Source organism: Calonectris borealis, chromosome 12 (genome assembly GCF_964195595.1).
Source record: "Calonectris borealis chromosome 12, bCalBor7.hap1.2, whole genome shotgun sequence".
NCBI lineage: Eukaryota > Metazoa > Chordata > Aves > Procellariiformes > Procellariidae > Calonectris > Calonectris borealis.
Window position 1 is genome coordinate 749,389 of NC_134323.1, and position 24,834 is coordinate 774,222.

Consider the following 24,834-nt stretch of genomic DNA (forward strand, 5'->3'; position numbering starts at 1 on the left):
CTATTGCTGCAAATCCCCTCCGTGATTTGGGTTTGGGAGCCCTCCGTGGAGCAGGATTTCACTTCCCTTGTGGACCCTGCGGCTTTCCCACAGACCCGTCTCGATGAACGCAGAAGTTGCCAAAGTCTGTTCAGTCTTTCTAGTTATCATCTCGGTCGGTAACCCTGAAGATCCCACGTGACATGGAAATCCCCTCAGCCATAAAAAACCATACAGGTCTTTCGCTTGAAGTTGGTCAAAATTCTTTGGAAAAGGGCTAATGTGGGGAGGGGGTGGAGAGGATAAATTGCAGCACCTCCTCTCCTGAGCTCACAGTTGAGCTCCTCCAAAGACGCAGAGCAGCACCCTGCGAGGAAGAGCCCTCCCACAGCCACCATGCTCGCTGCAAGGACGGTCCTGCTGCTCGCCCTGCTCCTCACCCTCTCCCCACGCTGTGATGCAGGTAAGGCACCTCCTGGGCCACCGCTGCGGGTCGGGGCTCGGGGACGTCCCGTTGAGGAGGTCAGGCAAGAAACGCCAGCGTGGAGCGGGGACGGTGCTGCTGGCAGGAGGAGCAACCCCCCGGTCGGGGCAGGGCGGCACCTCCCGGGGTGCGGGGAAGGATGGAGAGGGTGCAGAGGGTGCCGGGTGGCTTCGGCAAAGCCGGCTGAGGGCTGTGGGTGCTGGATGATAACCCGGAGCATCCTCCTGCCCTGGGAAGAAAGGAGGCACCTGGGGCTCCTCATGGCAGCATCTGCAGAACCTGGGGGGTGTTGGGTGCATCAGCCTTGTCGTGGGGGAAGGTCTTAAAGGCTGCTTTCCAAAGCCAGCGTTCACTGTCTCTCTCTGTCTTCTCCAGCCCCTTACACACCGTCTGAGTGCTGCTTCAGTTACGCAAAGTCTGCTTTCCGGCTGGCAAACCTGAAGAGTTTCTACATAACTCCCAAGGAGTGTTTTTCCCCAGCAATTGTGTAAGTCCTGGTACTTTCCCCACTGCTGTGCTGTCTCCTGGGCCACCATGGGTCCAGGTCATCCATCCCATCTGGGGACAGGACCGGGCCAGGTCTGCGTGGCCTCCACAAGTGGCTGTCTTCCAGCATGAAGAGGGGAGGACGTGACTCTCTGGCCACTTCGGCAGGGCAGAGTTAAGGGCACAAGTCCATCACAGCTCCTGAGGGCTCTGCGCAGGCTCTGGAGGCTGGGCTGCAGGATGAGCTGCTTGTAGGACACCAAGTACCCAGGGGCAGCGTGCAGGGCCAAAGGGAAAGGAGTGCAGGGGAGGGAGGATGGCATGGACACGAGTGGGCTTATAGCTGTCGTTTCTCACCAAGCTTCACCTTTCACCTTGGCAGGTTTGAGACCAGGAACGGGACCAAGATCTGCGCAGACCCAGAGATGACCTGGGTGGAGAGAGCAGTTGAGAGGCTTCAAAAACGGAAAGGACTTCATGCCCCGTGATGTAGAGCGGGTGCCCTGGTTCAGGCTACCCAACATCCTGGTGGGAAGGAAGGTTTATAGTCATCCTCCTGGAAAGGTCTGTGGAGGTCCCCGATGCTGAGGGATGGCACCGACTCCCCAGAGCCCTGCGCCACATCCACCAGCTGGGCACCAGCTCCTGGGGTGCTGCCGGCCCTGCCAGCGCCTGCCCGCCGAGCACGGCCGCAAAATAAAAGTTTAACTCACGTGGTATCGGAGAGTGGTGTCCTTTCTTCTCCCAGCCCCAGCAACTTGCTGGTGCCAGCTGGTCCAGGCACGGAGCCGGCCAAGGGGCTGGGGTGGGATGGGGGCTCTTCCCACTGCCTCCTGAAACTTCATGGGTCTCCCTGGGGCAGGCAGGGAGGGGGACGGGAGGGTGCTGCATGGATGCTCTGGGCATTTGGGTTCTCACTTCAAGGGGACCCAAAAGGGGCTGAAGACTGCTCTGAGGGCTTTTAGGTGCAAAACTGCCATCGGTTTGGGGCTTAGAGCTTTCAGCTTGCCCCTGGCATTGCCCCGTGCATGCCATGCACGAGCACAGCCCGGCTGCCAGGACTTCAGTGTATTCTGTGCTGCAGAGGGAGGATTTCTCCGCAGAGCTCCCTGGGCAGGTAGAACGGACAGGGGAAGCTGAAGCAGGGAAGGGATTCACCCACGTACAGCCGCGGAAATCCCCTCCGTGCCAGGGGCCACGGGGAGCTCACCAGTGATCCCTGCCAGGGTTTTGGGATGGGGAGGAGAATTGGAAGGGCAAAAGTGAGAAAACTCGTGGGTTGAGATAAAGTTTAATAGGTAAAGCAAAAGCCGCGCACGCAAGCAAAGCAAAATCAGGGGTTCATTCGCTCCTTCCCACCAGCGGGCAGGTGTTCGGCCGGTGCCAGCAGAGCAGGGCTCCATCACGCGTATCGGTGACTTGGGAAGACAAATGCTGTAACTCCGAACGTCCCCCCGTTCCTCCTTCTTTCTCCAAGACAGTTTAATAAGGGGAAAAAAAAGAAAACCAACCAACCAAAAAAAAAAAAACCCACACCAAAAAACCTCCACCAAGAGATGCAAAAGTCATCGCTCGCCACCAGCCGGACGGTGCCCAGCTCGTCCCTGAGCAACAGGGGGCTGCTGACAGCCCCGCTGCCGGCACCCCCAGCTCCTGGGGAACGGGATTTTGGCCGCAGCACCTCCAGGGATGCTTTCATGGCAGAGGCAAAACCCGTCCAGTGCTGAGGGCTGACCCTGACACACCGCGGGTCTGGGAACCAGAGGTCTCATGGGCACCAAGAGGCTGCTGGAGATCTCTGGGGTGCACCAGGAGGTGCTTCAGCTTGAGGAAGTGTTTTAACTGTTGCCTTTACTCTTCAGGAGCCTCCAGGCCATGGAGACACCCTGTTTGTGTGGGCTTGGTGCCCTCTCCTGACAGCTGTGGCATGGATGCAGCACAGACCCCAGGACTCCGGCTGGAGCATCCCACCACCCGGAGGAGCCGGCGCCGGGGCCGAGCGGGGCCTCACCTCCATCCTGGTCCTCCATCCGCCTTCCCCAGCATCACCTCCTGGCACAGACCTGCCGGCACAGAACCAGCATCACCCTGACCTTGGCCCTGGCTGAGCCCATCGAGAGGCTTCTTGCCGCGTCCCACGGTGCATGTGGGTCCCACCAGCCCCTGCCCCGTGGCGCATGCGGGTCCCTGCCAGCTCCCTGTCCTGCTGAGCAGAAGCAGGTCCCCGCAGGACCTTGCCCTGCCAGGAAGGGCTGGCCCAGAGCATCCCTCCTACCAGTTGACATGTGCTGGAGGTGCTGTGCCAGCACTGCAGGGCGGCCGGGGCCACCAGGAGCAGGAGGAAGCTGGGGCGGAGGAAGAAGAGGCAGCTGGTGCCCCTGAGCAGGGGGATCCAGCTGTGGGGTACCAGCCCCACGGCATCCAGCACGGTGGGGCCGGGGCCAAGGTCTTGGGCCATCCTTTGGAGCTGCCTTCTCCAACCAGCGCAGTCCGCTGCGGCTGCTGTCGCCTGGGGACGGGGACAGGACCGGGGCTGTGAGACCACTGCCAGCGCTGTGACACCGTCACGTGCATCGGAAACCCCCGCAGAGGGTCTGGATCCAGGACCGGAGAAGGGCTTCTGGCTGGAACAGCAGTTGTGGGTCCTATGGGGAGGTCTGGGCAACCCGGGACCTGCTGTCCTGGGAGAGCCCTGCACAGCTGTCAGGAGAGGGCACCAAGCCCACGCAAACAGGGTGTCTCCATGGTCTGAAGGCTCCTGAAGAGTAAAGGCAACAGTTTAAAAGGCTTCCTCAAGCTGAAGCACCTCCTGGTGCACCCCGGAGATCTCCAGCAGCCTCTTGGTGCCCATGAGACCTCTGGTTCCCAGACCCACAGGGAACGGACCGGCCCCACAGACACCCCACCTCTGATCCCCTCCAAGCAGGGTCCATGGAACCGGAGAACGGACACAGCAGGGACACTTGGGACCCCAGGGCAGCCTTTATGCTTGTGTATGAAAGAGTTGATTTTCTTCTGCTTCGATTTCTTTGTCTCTCCCGTACATTTGCATTGCCATCAGCTTTATCTCTTGCACGTAACTGCCCACTGCTTAGACATACAATCTCAGCACAACCAATAATTAATTGAATAGACACGTAGGTTACCATTATAGCCATTAGCCCTATACATACGGATTGGAACAATGTTTTAAGTACATTTCCAAACCATCTGCTAATGTCTGGTGTCCAACCCCACCCGTCAAAAGGTTTTTGGTTTTGGTTTTGTTTTATGAAAACCCTTTAGGCGGCTTTGGATTGTCATTACATCTGTTTCTACTCCTTTGTCTTGGCCTACACAGAAACCACAACTGGTGTTAATGACAGCACAAACCCCTCCTTTGGCCTCTGATAGATCTTTAATGCTAATTGGTTTTGTATCACCATCTGAGATCTGGATTTGACCTCCTTTTGTAAGGTCTTTTTGCTGTCTACCATAGCGTTTGTAGTACTATTATTTCCCTTTTCCAATTCTAGTATTCCTAGCCATGGCAAGAAGGCTGTGGAGAATTTCTGAAAGTCGGTTGTTGTTATAGTTTTGCCTTTGCCTTTTTGGCCACGGTTGATGGTTGAAGGCTTTTTCCAGAGAGGGTTCTGGTGGTGTCAGTGTCAGGGACCAGCATCCCCAGCGTGCAAGTGCCTTGTGCTCTTCCATTTTCTTTGGCATTTATCATATACAGAGGAGTCACATACCCTGTTCAACTACTAATTTTTATAATTACCCACTCAAAAAACAAAACCACTGTATGAGTCAGAGAATCTTCCCATCTCTACATCGTTGTTTTGGTTTTTTTTTTGTCCGTGCCTACCCATTTTAAATTCTAAAGCAGTGTTTTTCCTCAGTCAAAAAATTTGCATTCAATTATAAATTATAATGAGGTTGCAGTTGGTCTGGACACCAATAAAACCATGTGCACAGCCCGTCCCTCCTCTTCTCTCTACGCAGGTGGCTGCTTGCCTTTGCATTTGCCTAAGCCCTGGAGCTCCACACCTGGAGAAGAGGCTGTGCCACCGGTGGGGATGGCACCGGCCGGGAGCACCCCGGGCACGGGGAGAAGACTAGAGCCAAGCCCAACGGTCCGCTGCTGGGGCAGGGACACAGAGGAAAGCCTCCGGGGCCTCTCCAGGCCTCCAAATACCCCACATGCACTGATTTGCTTTATGAAGGACAGATAGTGGAGGCATCTACTAATGCTTCCGATGGGACTGGGGACGGGATTAATTAGCTAGGGGAAAGGAGGAGCGACCGTGTGCCTCAGAGAAGCCTGAAAAGGGAGCTCAGAGCTTGGCACGTGAGGAGATGTTGACTGGAAAAAGCCATTAGCTCAGTTCTCCCTTAATTACAGCCCTTCGCTTTTAACCGATGTCTAGGAGGTGGTGTGACCCGGTGGCTTGTTGGGCTTGGGGGTCTGTACATCGGGGACGCGGTAGGAGCTGCAGAAGGGGAGGTGGGAGAGCCGGGGGGATGCAGAGGCTGTAGAAGGGGGCTCAGGGGCTGTGTATCGGGGGGTTTCTTCCTGCAGAGCCCTTTCCTGCGGAAAGTGGCGTTAGAAGCCAGCAGTGCCGTGCCCAGCTCTCTGCATGGCCACCAGACCCGATGTCCTGCAGGTCACATCTTCCAAAGCAGTCGTCAGCACATTTTATTTGTTTCCTTCTCCTTTCTTCTTCCAGAGAAGTCATGTAAACATGAGGTAATCTTCAAGGAAGTCTGCCTCCACCTTTCTTCTCCTCCGAGACGCCCTGGCTTGCCTCAGCCCCAAGGCACAGTCAGGTCCCCTCCCGTGCTCCCACTCACCATCGTCCCACGTGGGTTCCCACCGGGTCCTCACCCCCTCCTGGCACACAGACTGCAGCGGCATCTCGCCTTCCCGGGGAGCAGATCTCCGCATGGAAGCTGGGCTGATGTCCACCAGTGCTCCGTGGTGCTGCCGTCGGGGTCTGTGCCACCCACCCCTCCTGCCCTCGGGGTCCTCTCTGGGGTCTGGGGTGACTCTCCTGGGGTTGCGGTAGGGTTTGACCCATCTCCCTGCAGAAATGACCCGTCTGTGCACTGATGACCACAAGCCTCCCCCCTCTGACCCTCTCATTTCGACCCCATCGCCGGTGTGGGAGGAAGAGGGCTCAGACCTGGGGTCAGACCCAGAGTCTCCTCAGTTTTTCTATAAAATCTCCTGAACCCACCTGTATTGGGTTTGCGTGGCCAGGTTTTGGTAGCAGGGGGCTACAGGGGTGGCTTCTGTGAGAAGCTGCCAGAAGCTTCTCCCAGGTCTGACAGAGCCAATGCCACCGGCTCCAAGACGGACCTGCCGCTGCCAAGGCGGGTCAGCCCATCAGCGATGGTGGTAGTGCCTCTGGGATAACGTATTTAAGAAGAGGGAAAAAAACCAAATTGTGGAATTGCAGCCAGAGAGAGGAGTGAGAATATGTGAGAGAAGCAGCCCTGCAGACACCAAGGTCAGTGGAGAAGGAGGGGGAGGAGGTGCTCCAGGCACCGGAGCAGAGATTCCCCTGCAGCCCCTGGTGAAGACCATGGTGGGGCAGGCTGCGGAACTGCAGCCCATGGAGGTCCACGGTGGAGCAGATATCCACCTGCAGCCCGTGGAGGTCCATGGTGGAGCAGATATCCACCTGCAGCCCGTGGAGGTCCACGGTGGAGCAGATATCCACCTGCAGCCCGTGGAGGTCCACAGTGGAGCAGATATCCACCTGCAGCCCGTGGAGGACCCCACGCTGGAGCAGGGGGATGCCCGAAGGAGGCTGTGACCCCGTGGGAAGCCCGCGCTGGAGCAGGCTCCTGGCAGGACCTGTGGCCCCATGGAGAGGAGCCCAGGCTGGAACAGGTTTGCTGGCAGGACTTGTGACCCCGTGGGGGACCCACCTCTGTTCCTGAAGGACTGCACCCCGTGGAAGGGACCCACACTGCAGCAGTTCATGAAGAACTGCAGCCCGTGGGAAGGACTTGTGTTGGAGAAGTTTGTGGAGGACTGTGTCCCATGGGAGGGACCCCACGCTGGAGCAGGGGAAGAGAGTGAGGAGGAAGGAACGGCAGAGACAACATGTGAGGAACTGACTGCAACCCCCATCCCCGTCCGCCTGCGCCGCTCGGGGGGAGGAGGTGGAGAAATCGGGAGTGAAGTTGGGCCTGGGAAGAAGGGAGGGGTGGGGGGAAGGTGTGTTAAGATTTGGTTTTATTTCTCATTACCCTACTCTGATTGGATTGGTAAAAAATTAAACTGATTTCCCCAAGTCGAGTCTGTTTTGCCCATGACGGTAATTGCTGAGTGATCGCCCGGTCCTTACCTCGACCCACGAACCTTCCGTTGCATCTTCCCTCCCCTGTCCCACTGAGGAGGGGAGTGACAGCGCGGCTTTGGTGGCTCCTGGTGTCCAGCCGGGGTCAACCCTCCACACCACCAAAAGCATCTCTGCCACCCCCTGCTCTGGGGTCCCTCCTAGTTTGGTCCAGTGTGGCTTCTTCCACCTGGCAACATCCCATCCCACCCCATCCCACCCCACCCCACCCCACCCCATCCCACCCCACCCCATCCCATCCCAGGGTGGCTGGGGAGGCCAGTTTGGAGGGGACTCGTTAGCCACTTGCCTTTGATGACTCAGGGAAACCAGCTAAACCCATCAATGACCTGTTCCTGCTCAGATATTTTGGGTTGTCTCTCCTCTTAGAAATAAACAGGCAAGCATCAGACTTGGTGGCTTGCCTTCACAGAAAGTTGGTTTTTATCTACTTTCCTGGGTAAATTTCAGTTCCCCCAAAGCCTCCTGGAAGCCTCTCGCAGCCTCGCCGCTTTTCCGCAGAAAGCAGAAGTGGCTGCCCCGCTCCTCGGCCTCTGCCACCCACCGCTGGATGTGCCCCCAAAATAAACAACGACAGAAATCCCCTTGTCCCTGGGATGAGGCTTCTTAGAAGATGTCCGAAATTTTTGGAAAAGCGGTTAAAGTGGGTGGCATGCAGAGGATAAATTACGGTGTGGCGAGAGCCAAAGCCACGGGCACCGGGCAGGGTGGCACGAAGCAGGACAGAGGAAGAGCCCTCCCACAGCCACCATGCTCGCTGCAAGGACGGTCCTGCTGCTCGCCCTGCTCCTCACCTTCTCCCTGCACCGTGCTGCGGGTAAGGCACCTCCTGGGCCACCGCTGCGGGTCGGGGCTCGGGGTCCCCACTGGGGACGTCCCGTTGGGGAGGTCAGGCAGGAAACCCCGGCGTGGAGCGGGGACGGTGCTGCTGGCAGGAGGAGCAACCCCCCGGTCGGGGCAGGGCGGCACGTCCCGGGGTGCGGGGAAGGGGGCAGAGGGTGCAGAGGGTGCCGGGTGGCCTCAGCAAAGCTGGCTGCAGGGCTGGTGGCGTGGGGTGAGCTGTGTCCTTGCAAAGTAGAGAGGTTCCTCTGCAGAGGAGACCTCAGGGGCTTGGGGAGATGCTGCAGGAGCTTGGAGGAGACTCTGGCAGCCAGGTCTCAGCTGGATGAGCAAGTGGTTGGAGGGGGGGAGCATGTGCAGCTGTTTGGAGCCTCCCAAAACACCTTGCAAGCTGTGCCCCTGCCTTGGAAACCCTCAAAACCTCGTCCCCAGACCCAGCACCCCGACCTCACCGTGCGCTTTGGCAGCGGCAGCAACGCGGGCTGCGGGGTGCCGGGTCCCACGCCATTCCCCTCCCACCGCTGTCCACGTTACCCAGTCCCGTGCTTGCTGCTGTGAAGCGAAACGAATCCCTGCCGTGGGATGCTGTGGGAGCTGCTGAGAAGCTCCACGGCCTCCCTCCTGTGTTCGATACCCTGCGGTGTCGTTGTCCGGCGATGCAATTAGTTGCAAAATGCTGCCAAGGACGTTGGCAATGTCTCTCCCTTCCCTTCACAGCCCACTTCACGCCCACCGAATGCTGCTTCAAGTACGCGCAGAAACCCATCCGACACATGCAGAGTTTCTATGAGACGCCCATCGACTGCGCCTTGCCTGCGGTCGTGTGAGTACCCGGGGTTGGCCTCCCACGGCGTCAGGGTTGGGACCTGCAGCAGCTCCCCCATCCCGTCCTGCCCCGCAGACAGCCCGCTCCCAGCTGGGAGCACTGGCGGGGGGCTGTGGTAGGAAAGTAGCTCTGTGGGGTGGGCAGAGGGGGAAAAAAATTAGGGTTTGGTGCTTTCTGCTAATGCCCGTGGTCTGGGAAGACTCAGACGTGCACCGTCAGTCCGAGGAGGGCACGGGCCCCATCCAGGACGGGGCTGCGCACAGGGAAGGGAGAAGTAGCGCATGGGAAGGGAACGGCTCACGGTTGATGTTTTCACTCTCTTTCCTCATTTTCTTGCTGTAGGATTGTGGCCACCACCGGTACCAAGGTCTGTGCCAACCCCAAGAAGCCCTGGGTGAAGAAAGCCATGAAAAACCTTCGAAGGAAAAAATGAAATCCTCCTTCTGCCATCCGCGCTCCTACCTGCACGTCCAGGCCTCCCGTCCCCGGAGGGAGCCGCGGCGCTCGCGGCACTTCTCCAAAGGGTCCCGTGGCGCTGGGCGCCGGCGCCGCAGGCGGAGCCAGCCTGTACCCCGGCGGGACCGGGTGTCACAGCGGCATGGAGCCGCCGGCCACCGCGTCCCTCCTGCCGACACCGCCCTGGCAGGATATGCCCAGTGGAGCAAACCTTTATAATAAAGACTCATTTCCACAAGCTGCTCTTTGAATTTTTCCTGATTCTTCAGCCCAAGGAGCAGATCCTTCAAGCCCAGGGCATGGTGCGACCGAAAAACCCCTTTGCCACGAGCACGCGTTTCTCCAGGCTTGGAGCAAATGTGCCTGGTCCTTGGGAACAGGATAGTGGGGCCAGGTCCTGACCCATAGGTCAAGGACCCATAGGTGAGGTTACCCTTACCCATAGGTAAGGCTATACGTCCTCACAGCGTGCTCTCAGCCCCGCGGGCTTTGCAGGCGCTCCAAAATTAGGTGGTCAGGAGCGGAGGGTTCAGGGAGAAGAAGGGAGAAGAGGGAGAAGAGGGAGAAGAGGGTTCAGGGAGAAGATGCTGATTGGCCAAACCCTTCATACCTTGTCAGCTTCCAAAGATGCTGGTGGCCACTGCGAAACAGCGAGGGAGACGATAAACGATGCCCGCAGTGCCAGGAGGGTGAGAACACAACCCCCTTCAGCTGGGCGGGAGAAGAGGTGCCCCGGCTGCAGACCTGGGGAGAGCTGGGGACCCCGGCTGTGAACTCCAGGCTGGTGGTCCATCATTTCATGGGAGAGGTGCAAGGTGTGCAGGGGAGAACCTCAGAAAGGTGAAGGCAAGAAACACATTAAGTGCTACAGACCGATCCGCAAGGTAAAGCATCGTCGTCTTTCGTGCTCACCAGTAGAAAACAGGGCAGGGCTGTATTTTCTGGGATATTGAATGTAGGCAGGGAACGGGAAACACGTCCCAAACGCCATTTTTGCCCACGAATTATAAGCACCGTGGGATCGAGCAGTGGTGGAAAGGAAAGCTGAAGCAGAATCAGATTTTGGGGGACAAACGTCTCGTGGTTTGTGCTTGGCTGTTTCTAGAGACAAAGTTCCAAGGTTACACCTTCACAGCACGTAACACCGAGGGCTGTGATGGCCATGGTGTCTTCTGAAAGAAAAAATGGGGGTGCAAGTAGCCATACACGGTGGTAAGCTCATGGACAGACACCCCAGTCTGTGTTTCGGAGACTCTTTAAACATTTTACTTACTGCAGCCTTCCCCAATCATTTGAATTTGAGGGTTGCAAAGATTATTTCCCCCGGTTTTTTTTAACCACCACTGAAAATCAAAATCATGGACGGCCACAACCAGAATATTACAAGTGGACAACACGGCGCTCAAGGAGAAAAAGCAATTCTTGCCATGGCACACAGCTAATCCGGAAATATCTGACCTGCAAAAAGAGCTGTGTCCACAAGATGCGAAAGGTGCTACAAGATGCTATTGCCAACAAGAGGTGAAAATGTTGAGGAAGACCAGCACGTCATCCAGGAATATTATGGGGATGACACATCGCACCCTCTATGAGAAAGGTGGCGATGAAAATGTGGGACAAATGCTGTCTGCCCATATTACAGAGCAGCTCCTGATGAAAAAAACACATTATGATGATTTTATTAGTCTCCATCCCTTCATTAACAAAATAAAACGACACTCCACTGGCCATGCCAACGGTATTCCTGAGGATATTACCGCCCCGATGGCCTGTTTTGGGTGACGGGGAATGGAGCTGCGGTGACATTGAGGACTCATCCAGACCGCAGGGACCTCCTGCTCGGGGACCGCTCCCGCGAGCCGATGAGCGAGCTGCTGCCAGCGGGGAACGTTACTGAACTCGTGGCACCAGGAGCCGAGTCCGTGAAAAAAGGACCTCGGTCTGCCCGAGGGGTTCGATCACAAGCGTGCGCTGGAAGCGTCGCTTTTCCCCTGCGTGTGGCAGGGCTTAGCAACTGCGGGAGAAGCTGTTTTGTAAGTTTTGCAGAACAGCCAGCACGTCCTTTCTGCTATGCTGAGAAAATGGTATAGCAGAAATACATATAGGCGTCAGCAGAAATATATACAGGTCTCCGCAGCTGCTGCATCATGAACTGCCCCTTAAATACCCCGTTATCAAAGCTGGGTAGGACTTACCTGAAAGTCTTAGCAGCAATTGCTCGTTTCCCTCTAATAATTGGAGGTGAGGCAGCAATGCCCGACCCAAGAGCCTGCCCTGACCGCCAAGGGACCTGCGTGAGGACAGGGACACGCTCCTGCCGGCGTCCGCTCACCCCTGGACGGGGAACACTGACCCCGGAGCCAGCTCACCCTCCTCGGGCAGAGCCCAGCTCCTGCCACCCGCGGCCCCAGGGCTGATGCCTGCCCAGCTGCGGGGCATCGCTGCGCCAAGCACCCCTCCGCCCTGCCGGACCCCAGCCCGTGCCGGAGGGGACGCAAGCTGCCGCCCGCGCCGGCTCCGCCGCTCGCCTTCCCCGGCGCAGCTCCAGCGAGCAGAGACTGACAAAGCACACGGCTCCACGCTAGCTCTTGCACATGGATGTGTATTTTAATAAAAATAATTCTGTCAATATACAGCAGAACGTCGATTTCTTTACCATATTTCCAGTATATTTTCATAGGCTTTTTCTCAGTTAAAATCCCCCCCTCCCCTTTTTGAAGTTTTCATGCGAAGCATCAGATAACTTAATTCACAAATACTAAGCTTAGACTGAACCAATGTGCACAATTTGTGTAATGTCCATTTAGCCGACGCTGTCCCAAAGAGGAGAACCCCCCCTCCGAAGGCGATGAGAAGCCTGGAGCGGCAGAGGGAGATCGGCTCTGCCGCAGCCCAACGGTGGCCGTTCCTCCAGGGCTGGTTGGAAACCTGCAGAGACCTCGCACCCCATGCTCCAGCTGAGCATTTCATACCTGAGTTTTGAGCAACCAGCAGAAGAGGTAACTGCATGGTGGGCAGGTCCGGGGGCTGGCACCGCCGAACGGGCTGCGTGCAGGAGCTGCAGGTGCCGGCGGCCGCCTCCTGCCTCCCCCGGCCGGAGAGCCACGAAGAGCGTGCACAGGTAGGACCGAGAGAGACAATCCCAATCAATCGCCTGTGCAGAGTCCTTGGGCTGGAAGAGTCACCACACTTGCATTTTTAAAATTTTCTTTAAAATCCTGATTATCCCCAGAGCTGCTGCTGCTTCTTTCTCCAAGTTTGAGCTTGTGAGAAGCCCAGCCTGCACAAACCCCCTGCGCTCCCCCCGGGGGAAGGATGAGCTAAAGCCCTCCTGAGCAACGGGGTCAGAGCACGTGCCTGGACCCAGGTGGAGCGACCAGAGAGAAGGTGCCTGCCTGGCCAGGGGAAGTTCGACAAGGAGCAGAGGTCTGCATGGCCTCCAGGAATGTTTCTGTGGCGATGTGAGTGTAAATCCCACACGGGACTCAGCTTCTCGTGAGCAGGAGTTAAGCCTCCCTCTTGGAAATAAAACAGCTGGCAGGAGATGTGCTCCTCAAGCCTGGACGATCCCTCGGCTTGCCGGGCACTGCTACAGCTCTGGTGTGGGATGCAGGGAGAGGGACAGACACGCCACGTTCACTCATCCATCTCCTGCCACCTCTTGTTGCAGGGAAGGATGGTGGAGAGCAGCTAGTGCTTCCTCTGGAAGAGGCCTCCAGGCTCTCAACCGCTCCCCTCTCCTCCCCAGATCTGCTGTAGCACACCCCACCAACACTTCCTCCAGCTCTCTGACCTACGCAGCAGATGGGACATGGCTCACGGCCAGCTTGCGGCTCCGAGTAAGAACTGCTGCACTCATCCTTCTGGGGCAGAAGGGTCCCAGCAGCACACAGCACATGTCCCCTGTCACGTCGCCCTCCAGCCCCTTTGCAGAAACATCTAAGGAGAGAGATGTACTGCTGGAGTCCCAACACCACCTCTCTACGAGAGACAGACTCCCCTCCGGATCCACCACTCAGGCTGCTCTAAGACGGGCAGGGTTTGAAGGAAGTTAATCCTTCTTGCAAAGGGGACTCCCAGGTGGACCAGGACCAGGACCACCTTTCCAAGGAAGGTGTTCCTTTTCTCATGCTGCGACCAGCTCCACGGGGCCTCACTGCGCCCAGGACTGAAGCGTGATGGACCTCTCCGCTTGCTGCCCTGCGGGGCAGTTGAAGACTACACACTGCTCCTTCATGGAAAGAACTTCCCAATACCGTGCTGTGCACCATGTAGCTTCGTGGCATTTACGCACCGCTGCGTAGCCTGGCTACCACGGTTCACCTTCTCTATCAACCCCGCGACGGCAGAAGGAACTCTGAAACTTGCACCTAAGCAACACGTGCTGCGTGAGTGTTAAGGTACTACGCAGCGTCACAGCAATCCCACAAGGTTTGCTTTGCCGGAGAAGGAGACGGTTCATCACGCCTGATGCCTGAGGAGGAAAATGATAAATTCAATCCCCAGAGCCAGTTACACCAGCTCTGCTTGTTCCAGTTGTTCAAGGGAGCCTCAAGAACAAAGCTATTTAAAGAATGGTAAAGATGCCTTATAAAACTACGTGACAAAAAAGGACACAGCTTGAGGACAGGCAGAGATGTGACTGTAAAAAACCAGAAGGAATAAGGAAGCAGATGGGAAAATCCTAGGTGTAGGCAACCATGAGGAACGACGCTCCCGAAGGGGCCCGTTCTCCACACCAGTCACAGCTGCATCTCCTGGTGCCCGGATCAGGTTGGCAGCAGCACGGCGAGCACCGCCAGGACGCTGGAAACAGAAACAGGCTATAGCACCAACAACCCCACATCTTCCGTGTATCCCAAGGCAACGAGCTACAGTTCTGGTACACGTGGGGGGCCGGGGGGAGGCAGAGGAGCCCCTGGACAACCTCCCCCAACAGCTGGATGCCACATAGCCAGTGCTTCACTCTGGAGGGCCCTCTCGATTCTGCTGGCCGCAGGCAAAGGCTTAATTTCTAACCAGGCTCCAAAAGAACAGCAGAAGCGCTACAGCCAGCCCAGCTGCAGGCTGACGGGATCCTGTATGGTGACAAAAAGGGATCGTCCCACACAGATCTGCCCCTTTAGGCCAGCGCAGCAGAAGCAAGCCCAGGAAGAGCAGTTGGAGTTGCCATGTCCATGCTCGACAAACGTGTTGTTGGCGCAGGTCACGGAGCTGGCCCTGGTCCCAAAGCAGCTCCTGCAGCGCCAAACACTGCACCACCACTTCTGGTGGTCACACAGGTGGGAGAATATTGGGATTGTGGGAGGCAAAGGAGCAAGAAGGGAGACCTGGTAGCAGGGAGAAGTCTTCCCAAGACAAGCTGGCTCTGAGACTACATCTAAGGATGGATGGGAAATAAGACTGCTGCCCTCCACGCTCACAGGAGACCTTGACTGACAGCTCACTCAACCTTCTAATTCTCAGTCTTGAATCAGCTTTTGTTAAACACCTGCTAGGATAGGACCATGGAGCAGCAAGAGGAAACATCTGGAACAAGATGGTTCCAAAAGGAACAGCAGGAACCAAGAGGAACAAGATTTGGCTCCCCTGGTACAGGAGAGATGTCCACAAACCGGAATGCAGCAAGTAGAGGCCACTAAGATGGTCAGAGGCTGGAGTGCAAGGTGTATGAGGTGGATACACCTCCGAGAAACACCTATCCCAGCTACTCCAATGCCTCCAACTCCCGAATCGATCCCTTATCTCACTCCGAAGTTCTCCCATGTTACTGTCGATGTCACTGCTCTCACTCATTGCTTGTGGGGACAGCATGAACCCTCGTCCATGCTGAGAAAAGCCTGGTGATGGAATTCAGCTCCATGAAGCTCTCTGCAGAACCACTAAAGGACACTTTAAGGCTCGAGGTCTGGAGTTCCCAAAATGTTAACAGGCAGGGCACTGGGCTCAAAACCAAAGCCCATGATGTGCCGGGATGCAGTTCACCACCCTTGAAGGCAGGTTTCCACCAGGTCCCTGTGAAATGTTATCCTTCTGAGAGGCCCTTGCTGCGATGCTGTTTGAGGAAGGCAGGCGGAGTGGTTGGTGTCCAGAGTACCCGGCTGGAGGGTGCCTCCGGCTGTGCTGATTACAGCTCTTTGGTGGTGACACTGGACTGACCAGTTGAGAGCTGAGACCCTATGATTGTGTCGACACGGCAGAGCTGGAAGAGGTTTAGTTGTTACGGCTGCAGCATTTCACAGGTCCTGGGAAGGACGCCACAGCTAGAAAGCCTCTCTTGGGGCTGCACGGTGAGAAACGTTGCCTGTGAGCAGTGTCTGGCTGTGGACTGGAAAACCTTCTAGGATCTGAAGTCAGCCCAGCAGAGAGCAACCTACAGGTCACCCCCATGTGATGGAAGTCCTATATCCAATGCCATCAGCGTTATAAAGCAGGGCCATAGCTGAGACCTTGTCACCCTCTCCAAGAAATGGGAAGCCAGCAGTTTCTGCTGCGGGCTACACAATCGTTTACATGGTTGCCTGAAGGACTCTTGGGAGGAGTGACACTGTGAGGGACTGCCAGAGGACGCAGAGTCTCAGCTGGGGTGTTCTTAGCTCATCTGTTTCTGAGCAAAGCATGAGGCACTTGGAATAAGAAATCCCAAATCACTTTTATAAAAGTAATTTTTAAACTGCATGAAGCCTCTGGTTAGGTGTACAACCACATTCAAAGTTAAAGACCTCAATTCAATTTAGCTCTGTTTGTTTTTTAAAACGACCGCAACAATTCAAACCAAGTCTCAGCTAACATGAACCACCAAGGAGCAGCCAGGGACACTCAAAGACCAAGAGGCTTTGAAAAATAACCTGGGAAAACCAAGTCAGAAATCTCATCTAGGAAACAGCGGTAGGTTGAAGCCTACACCTCCACCACACACCACAAACACATTTCTCTTCCCCACGCTGAGTCATGACCACATTAGTCAGAATCTGAGCACAACAAGCAGAAACCACTAGTGAAACCGCAAGAACACTTGAAATGAAAAGAAACAAGCAACAGATATGGGACAGATACGTCACAGCAGAAAAGCCTTTGCACTCCCCAAAAACCAGAATCAGGACATCAGGTACAAGAGCTGGCGAGTGCAAGAAGTGGGAAGCATCACTGCTGTCTACAGGGATCTACTGCCACTGTGTGATGCACATTGTCAGGGGCAGGAAGAGCGACTCAGCCGTCCTACATGCAATTAATCATCGTTAAGAGTGTGGCCTCTCAGCACTGACCTTGACACAACAGCAAGATGAAACCACAGGGACGGTCTCCACGAGAAGCCAGAAAGACTATCCCGTCGCACATTTCTTGGCACCAGAATAACCAGGTATCTAGGAGCATCTCTTGGGGTTTTTTGTAGCGAAAGGGAAACCAAAACAAAAAAACCGCTCTAGGATAGTCAGCACAGCTTTGCTGAGAGACCAAGTGGGGCATTACTATGACACATGACAAAGAGACTTGGCTTAAAGGAACCACAAAGAGAAGGAACAAAGCAAACTCAGAAAGACATAAAGATGGTGTTGCTACAAAGACGAAAGACAGGTCCAACTGCAGCCAGACAGCAGCAAGCGAAATGGTGACCAACAGCAGAGGAAGCTGCCAAACGTGAAAGGCAAAGCCAGGTACTAGAGTACTTCCAACCTAAGTACCCACAATCAGCCCATCAGTGTGCTCTAGGCCTGGGTCTAAGAAAGGGAGAGCCTGCGAAGAATCTCTCACCAGGGGAAGTTCATACGCTGCCTCAGGTTCAGCAGCAGCACTGGGGCACGACGGGTTAGGCTGGGCAGCCTGGCAGGTCCAGCATCAGAGGCTCCAGAAAGGACGCCTGCCCACTGAGTTGAAGTGTCTCTGCAGTGGCAGCAAGGTAAGGACTGCAGGCTGGGGTAGTATCCATCACTAGGACAAGCAGCAGAGTTGGCAATCAATAGATGAGCTTTCAGACACATGAGCTGTTCCCTACAATTGAAACAGAAGCCCCAGGTTTGCAAATTAAATTCCTCTGCTTAGTGCAGACCTCTGCTTCCCTCTGCCCAGAAGAAAGGCTTCGGTACACAGAGCTCCCTCTGCTTTTTTCAACTATAGGAGTTGCTCTAATAAAAATATCTCCTCCATCTCTAAACCTCGTGTTGCCTGTTTTCTTAGAGCACCACGGCTCCAGCACTGCTTCAAAACCTTCACCAAAAGGTAGCGATAGGCATTCCCAACTCCACCACCACCTGCACATTCATTGCCACAGTCTTCTGCAGTGCAGGGGACACCTGCCTCCCTGCTCTGCCTTGGTTTCAGACCTCATCTTCCAGCTGCAAATCAACCTGCAAATGCAGCAAATCCTCAGAGCTCTGGGCTACTGCACAGAGGTTACACACCGCCTTCCTTTCTTCAGTGGCACACAAGCTCTCTTGCTGCTTGAAGCCCTGGCACAGGCTCACCTCCATTTTAAGGGCAAACTTCAACACAATCTGTTCATCTTTCATTGAACCTTCCAAAAAAAAAAAAAAAAATTCAAGAACAGCAGTAAAATACACGTTGGGTCTGAGCTCCTCTGGGTCCTCCTCAGAGCTACTGACCTAAAATTCATTTGGTGCAGAATTGCAATTCCTCCCGTGCAGCCAGACTGAACCTGAAGTCTCCTAACGGCACACGGAGGATGCAGAGCACGCGGTCCTGCTACCGGCCTCACCAGTTCAGAGCACACGCTCAGAAACACTTACAGGCAGATGGTTTGAATGCCAAAAGCTTAGCAGCACTTGAGTCCCTGGGCCTGATACATACTGCAGCAGTGACACGTTAGTCCATCTTACTTGGAGGTTACTCACCCACAGATCCTTGCTGGTCACTTTTGGACCTGAAACTACAATAAATTTCCTAGTAATCCTTAAAGAAACATCGCTGCTCCCTTCTGACCAGCTCAGATCTTACAAAGCTAGTATTGACCCTAACCCGCAACCTGATCTTGGCGTGTGCAACCTGCGGGGGCGAGCACAGTTTACACTAGTGTCCTCCAGACACTTCCAAAATTTAGAAGTGCTCATTTAGCTCAGTGTTACGTAGAGGGGTCAATAAATACTATTATTATTGAGTCTTAGTGACAGACCCCTCCTATATGGAGAAAAAGCGGGATTTGTGATTTAACACAAAAACTGACAGCCCAACCGGGCAGCACCCACGGATGTTTCTTGCAGGCCACCATGACCTGCGTCTACCAGTACAGTGGTAGATGACTTCATATTCGTCAGTCCTGCCCCTCTAGCTGCTGTGAGAGCTGGATTTACCTGTTTCTCAGGGCTGTGAGATGCTCCTACATAGGCAATGTCAAGTCTTCTACTCTTCCAACTCACAAAGCCAAGCGTTTGAGAGCCTTGTGCTCTTAGAGAGGCATGCACCACGAAGGACCAAGCTCCTCCAATTCCCTTCATTAGTGCGTGACAGGACCTGCCGCACCAGGTCTCCTGCGGGGTTGTATGATGTGTACGGCTGGGACCGAGTCTGTGGGCAATAAATACATCAATGACTTTGTGGAGGTGGAAGAGACCTTTTTAATAAACAGGATTCAAATAAAATAAAAAAAATCCCTCTGAACTGCCACTGCAAGAAGAGTTCAGATAACTAGCACAGAAGATGGTGCTGTATGTGCACGATGGAGGAAGAAGGGAAGCAAAGAACAAGCTGTGACCGACTTGATGAGCTTCCTCAGTAAATCAGCAGAAACCAGCTCAGCAAAACTCTCCAGATAAAATACTGGTGGATCCATGAGAAACAACTCAAATCAAAATAAAGAGAAATCCCTACATCGGAAGGCGCTACATTAGAATAACCAGCGAAATACTGAGTGCCGCTGGAGCCGCAGCAATGGCAGGGAGACAGGTAAGATCTGCCAGTCGTTCCTGGGGTCAGGAATAGCCACACAGCGAGGGACTCGCTCAATCCTTTCACAGGCAGCGTGTGTGTGTGCTAGAGGGGGTGTTGGTGGCAGGGAGGTCAGGCTATCGAACGAGGTGGTGGTGCAGAGTGGCAGCAACGGAGGGTGAAGGGCAGCACTCAACGATGTCAACTCCATCTTGCTCTGGTGGCTAGTGCAAATAGTCGTCTACTCTGGCAAAGGAGCAGGAGCCCAAGCCCACGCGAGCCATGAGCCGCAAACACTCCGAGGCCTGGCCCAGGGCAAGCATCAGCGGGGGCTGCTTTGGCAGGTTCTGAGATTCTGTGGGGGCAAAAAAAGAAATCTGTTTAGTAGAGGCGTCCTGGCTGCGTGCTGGCTTACCTGCGCTTGGGTCCCTCTCAGTCCCACCGGGCACCAAGCCCAGCATCCCTGGCAGGAGGCGCTGGCTCTCGAAGGAAGCTACTCCTGAGTAATGCTGGCTCTGCACCGCTGCTCCTCACACGCCCCACCACCCACGACACGTCCCGCGTGGGGCCACAGCTCAGCAGGACCTTTGAGAAAGTGCTGCTGTGGTGGCCAGAGCAAGAAAAAGGCAGCGGAGCTCCTGTTGCCTCAGTGTCTGCCAGAAACCCTCAAAACATGAGAGATCAAAGCATGGAAAAATAAGGAAAGGCAGGAGAAATTGGCACCATGTGAGAGGCAACCTCTCCATCTCTCCCACTTGTGCAAGTCTACACAGGAGTCCCAAGCTCTAGACAAACTCACTCACTGGTCACTGCTTCTTTTCAACTTCATGTTTGCTACGTATGCAAGGGGGAGTCCTCAGCCGAGCTAGACAAGGTGTCTTGCCACCTGTGTGACAAAGCATGTCCAGACTCCATCTCTCACGTCTCCCTGGTGACACCCCTCAAGCACTGGACAAACAACGGCTGAACTGAGCCACCTCGCTGGACACCGGCCCACGCTGACTGTCAGGGGAAGGGACTCTCCTCCCCAAACCATATCATTTCTGTTCCTTTACTCAGACAGGAGCTCTCACAGGATTGTCCATCCAGCCATTCCTTCCCCCAGAAGACAATCTCTAAATCTCCTCCTGGCACACTCAACGTGAGGTGCACAGACCCACTAGGAAATACGTCTGGGCACGGAGAGCCACGCTGTGCACAGCAGTCAAGCGTGGGTTTCCGAGACAGAGAAGCTGTCCAGCTGTGGACGGACTGAGCTAACCCAGGCTGAGGAGTGTCCTGTGAAGTCACCCGAGCAATGGCACAGCACGTGCAGGGTCTGGTGACAGGATTAAGGGCCCTGCCTGGAATGAAACAATCCCTTTCTTGCAGACCAGTGGCAGCCATAACCTCATTATCACTATACCCATTTCTCCACCATGGGATTTTCTGTAGCTGAAGATGTCAGGAGGGTCAGCAACGACATGGCAACTCATTGACTGCAAGCACGAGACTTCCATCGGGGAAAGCGACTGCATTTACTACACCAGGTTCAAGACAGGAGAGTAAATGACAACAAGCTGCTGGGCCAAGGAACACGTTTGTTTAAGGAAAATGGAAGAGCAGGCATAAACATTCAGCTCTGAGGACACAGAGGAGAGCAAGAGACTCCTCATACCTGGATCCAACCATGACTCATCCTGCTGACACAAAGAGCAAAGCTCATCAGAAAAAGGGGAGCTGTCTTGCCAGCTGAAGAAAACCAACCTATAACCAGATCTCTGCACAGAGCAGGGTCCTCTCAGCACAGTTACGACCAGAAGGGAAAGTGCAGCAGGGCTGGACCATCACCACAGCCTCATTTCAACACTGGACGGCAGGCAGCCAGGCTCTCTGGGCTCTAGCAGGCACAGCCCACGATGGGAACATGCAGAGGCGATGCTCGAAGGGAAGACAGACCCATTTAACTCTGCATGTCCAACATGAGCTCAAAGTAACTGGATTTACGGCCCCCCCTGCTTTAGAGCCAACACTATGGAAACTGGCTTCACTTACGAGCTGCTGCAACAGAGCAACTGCATTTCCTACCAGAAAGCAGGATGATGCCAGGACAAAACTCTGCCAACCCAAACTGCGTGGAAAAGAGTCCTGCTGATGCCAGCGAACTGATTCAGGTGGGTTCGGAGCAAGAAGGAAGAGGGGCAGGAAACGCATCGAAGACATCTTGGCTTCCTCAGTAAGCAGGGGAAGAAAATCCCGAGGAGCATCCTTGGAAGCAACACTGAGGAAGACCCAAGGAAGGGAGCCAAAAGATCAGATCAGGAGGATCCGTTCTCTGCAGGCTTCCCTCCTGCCTCCCTTCCCGCATCACTGCCCTGTCGGTCCCCAGCAACAGAGAGGCAAAAGCCAAACACAAGCGGTTCTGAACTTCTCCTAACACTCACAGGCTTGCCCGCCACAGGACGTCCCTGGAGAGCAGGTATGTCCGGTGGGTAGCGCTCACATAGGAACTGGGCCTTACCCAATATAGCACTATTAAGAGCAGCACACACAGGTTCCCTCTGGATCGGGTCCAGCTGTTGACCAACGGGGCAGTTCCAAGGGTCTGAGTAGGCTAACAAGCTAAACGCGTCCTGTGTGAGAGAAGAGAAAGGCACAGTAAGGTCATGCAGGGCTGCAAACACATAGGAAAACCGCCAAGTCCGTCAGCCGGGGCACCTCCTGCCATTGCCAAGGTGACAGGTGCCTACCTCCTGAAAAGAAATGGCCCTTTTCTTCTTGGCAGCAAGGGACCACACTGGGCCATCAAGATAGTGGATTAAAGAGGGTGCCCCTCCACCTGGCAGGGGAGCCAGCACGGGAAGGCAGGTAGAGTGTCACCTGGAGAGAAGAAGAGCGAAGGCAGGCAGGAGCTGTATGTGTCTCTCCTGTGCCGAGAACTGGGTCTAGGTGCTCTACGTTCACTGAGTTTCGACCTCTGATCCCCATGCAGGCCCCCTCTTCCTCACCAGGTGCAGAAGTGGGGGCCACCCAGAGCTCTGCAAGAGAACCCACATCCCCAGTCCTGGCCCAGAGAACTGCTGCGATGCAGCGCAAGGCCCAGGCTTACCTGAAGCATCTTTTTGTGCATTGTGTTCTTCCCGTATTCTCTGCAAAGCTGCTCGCTCAGCATCTGCAGCTCCCGTCCAAACTGGATCATTCGCTCCGTGGCAGCATGGTTCCCTCCACAGAGCTGCCTCTGGGGGCAGCTGTCTTCTAGAGGAAAGGCAGTGGAGAAGTAACAATCGTCTCTCATTCCCCACCGTTGCCCACTCTGTGTCATGCTACCCATAAACTCCTTCCCCTTCTGGAGCAGGTAGCTGGTCCCTGCTCTAAGTTTATCCCAGGAGAAGCTTTTTCTGATCACTGCACCACAAAAGCCAGCACTGGTTTTTTGTAGCACCCGTTAGGTACAGGGAGAACTTGAGCTCAGTTTGTTTAATGCCTCAGGACTACCTACAGATCAAGTAGTCTGATAAAATCACGGAAGCTTGCAACTCCAGCTGTGTTACCCTTTCATGCGTGTGATACAGCGTGCACAACACGGAAACCCCTGGTCCAACAAATCCTGGACTTGGAAAACTTTCAGTCAGAGATGGCAACACCACTAACTTCCCAGTATTAGGTGGCCACAAGACCCATTATAACTGGAGGAATCCCCAGTTTCAGAGGCAGTGTAGCTGATTCTTCCTCTCCCTCCTGGCTAAAGCACCCACAAACAAGACAGTTGTAGCTGACCACACTGCGCTGAGGACACTTTGCGGCTGGGCATCAGCCAGCCTTTCGCAGCTCGGTTCAGTTCCTCAGCTGGAAGAAGTGCCAGGGCTGCTCTGAGCTGGAATTCATGACCAGCGCTGAACAAACCTTTGACTCCTATCGCTTTCCCTGCTCCACAAAATCACCAGCACTGCTGCGAGACTATGAAAAGCCAGACCTTTAAGCCAGACAGATTAATTTTCCCTGTGAAACAGGCATCTTGAGAACTTCATTCACCAGGGTGGGGAAAGAAACCCAAAGTACATGTTTTTTCACCACCATCCAATCACAATTTTAACTCTCGATACCAGCTTTTCCTATTTCCCTTTACCCCTCCTGCCTCTGAGGCCCTACCCATGCTGGATTCATCCGTCTGCAGGATCTCCTCGTGTTTGTAGGTGCCATTCATTATCCTGGTGGATGAATTTTCCAGGACTCCATTGGGGTAATGCTCAGCCTCCATTTCCATCTCGCTGTCACTGAGGTGAAAGGAGGAAAGAAAGGTCAGATGTCTAAATTAGAAAGGGAAGAAATGAAGAGCTCAGATGCCAAATGATGCCCAGCAATGGCCAGTAAACCAGGAAAGGTGCCAGTTAGACTACAGGGAGCCAGATGGTCTAATTCAGTGTAGCAAAAACTGTTGCAGGCTTCCGAAGACAATTTATGAAACAGGTTTCTGTTCCAAAAGTGCCTGTCATAATTACAGGTGCAGAGTGCTCATCATCGTCCCTTCAGGAAGCAGTCACCTCTGGGACAGTGAACAGCAGCCAGACAACAGATAACACACTAACATACCAAACAGGAGAGAAATCTTGGCTGCGGTAAGTCATCAACCCTCGCAAAAAGTGCAGTGCAGAACACACAAGGGCTCTAGGCCTAAATGTTCAAGACAGCAGTCTAAATGAGATTGCTGATTAACTGCTGATTAGCTGAAATGATGAGAAAATCTTGCTGGGACTTGGGCTCTATATTTAAAAAAAAAGAATCATCAATCCAGCATTATCAAATGATTCTGGTAAATTGAGTCTGAACAAGTGTTTCTCACTCAGCACAGTACGCAGAGGATGAATGCCAGCTGCAATTAGCAAGAGATGCTACTAATTACAAGGATATCCTCAGCTCCAGCAGGGCCTCAGACAGCCCTGCAACACCAACCTGGAACGTGAGCCCAAGGGCAGCTCAGTTCTCACCACAGCTCAATGTGCTCCACGCGCCAGTAAATGCAGCAGTAACTACCCCCCTCTCCCGGACCGCTGGAGGAGGGAGGCTTTCTAAAGGTCTGACTTGCTGTCACAAGCATGAAACAAATTACTGCCGATTCAGAGACTTGTCTGGAAGGAACTGGGCAACAGGTGGAGGTAGCCCAAGTAAATTACTCAAGAGGGGAATGCGCCAACCCAGTAATCACTGGAGCTGCTGCCTCAGCCACTAAAAGGCAGGCAAGCTGCTTAGCAGCGGTAATCGACTGCTGAGGCGGCAGTGACAGCTCAGTGGGAGAGGTTCTATGCAAACCATCGTGTTGGGCTCTGATGGCATCACGGTAACGGACAGCTTGGAGCTTGAGCATCATAACATTCCTTATGAGATGAGCCCCCAAGCCTGAGCCAGAGCAGGGGAACTGGAACAGGCTCGTGTCTGCTGGGAATTGTAGTGACCTTGTAGATACGACGAGTTACTCTCTGTTCAGAAGAGCAGGACAGATGTCCTTCTGGCTCCTCAGAAAGCAGACTGAGCCTCTCCCACCATCTCACCCTCCTCAG

At 54.7% G+C, this 24,834-nt stretch overlaps 3 protein-coding genes across 7 annotated transcripts in view; 2 read left to right on the top strand and 1 right to left on the bottom strand.

Annotated features, from left to right (window-relative positions):
* The first annotated feature begins 375 nt into the window (after positions 1–375).
* Positions 376–1,441, top strand: LOC142087216 (C-C motif chemokine 5-like). Its single transcript, XM_075161202.1, has 3 exons — positions 376–442; positions 806–950; positions 1,332–1,441. Exons 1-3 carry the CDS (start codon positions 376–378, stop codon positions 1,435–1,437), a joined length of 318 nt encoding a protein of 105 aa, XP_075017303.1. The 3' UTR covers positions 1,438–1,441.
* A 6,608-nt stretch (positions 1,442–8,049) lies between these two features.
* LOC142086999 (C-C motif chemokine 5-like) lies at positions 8,050–9,457 on the top strand. The gene is made up of 3 exons (XM_075160703.1): positions 8,050–8,116; positions 8,857–8,962; positions 9,308–9,457. Exons 1-3 carry the CDS (start codon positions 8,050–8,052, stop codon positions 9,396–9,398), a joined length of 264 nt encoding a protein of 87 aa, XP_075016804.1. The 3' UTR covers positions 9,399–9,457.
* A 2,550-nt stretch (positions 9,458–12,007) lies between these two features.
* RANBP10 (RAN binding protein 10) overlaps positions 12,008–24,834 on the bottom strand; it is an 84,283-nt gene continuing 71,456 nt past the window's right edge. For 3 of the 5 annotated variants that reach the window (XM_075160849.1, XM_075160852.1, XM_075160854.1), the window contains 4 exons: positions 23,429–23,553; positions 22,389–22,534; positions 21,801–21,912; positions 12,008–19,655 (listed from right to left, as the gene is read on the bottom strand). In XM_075160849.1, coding sequence (XP_075016950.1) covers positions 19,525–19,655; positions 21,801–21,912; positions 22,389–22,534; positions 23,429–23,553 — 514 coding nt within the window. In that variant the 3' untranslated portion in view covers positions 12,008–19,524. Of the gene's footprint in view, positions 19,656–21,800; positions 21,913–22,005; positions 22,160–22,388; positions 22,535–23,428; positions 23,554–24,834 lie in introns of those variants that run through there. The other 2 variants (XM_075160850.1, XM_075160851.1) reach the window with 2 other exon arrangements.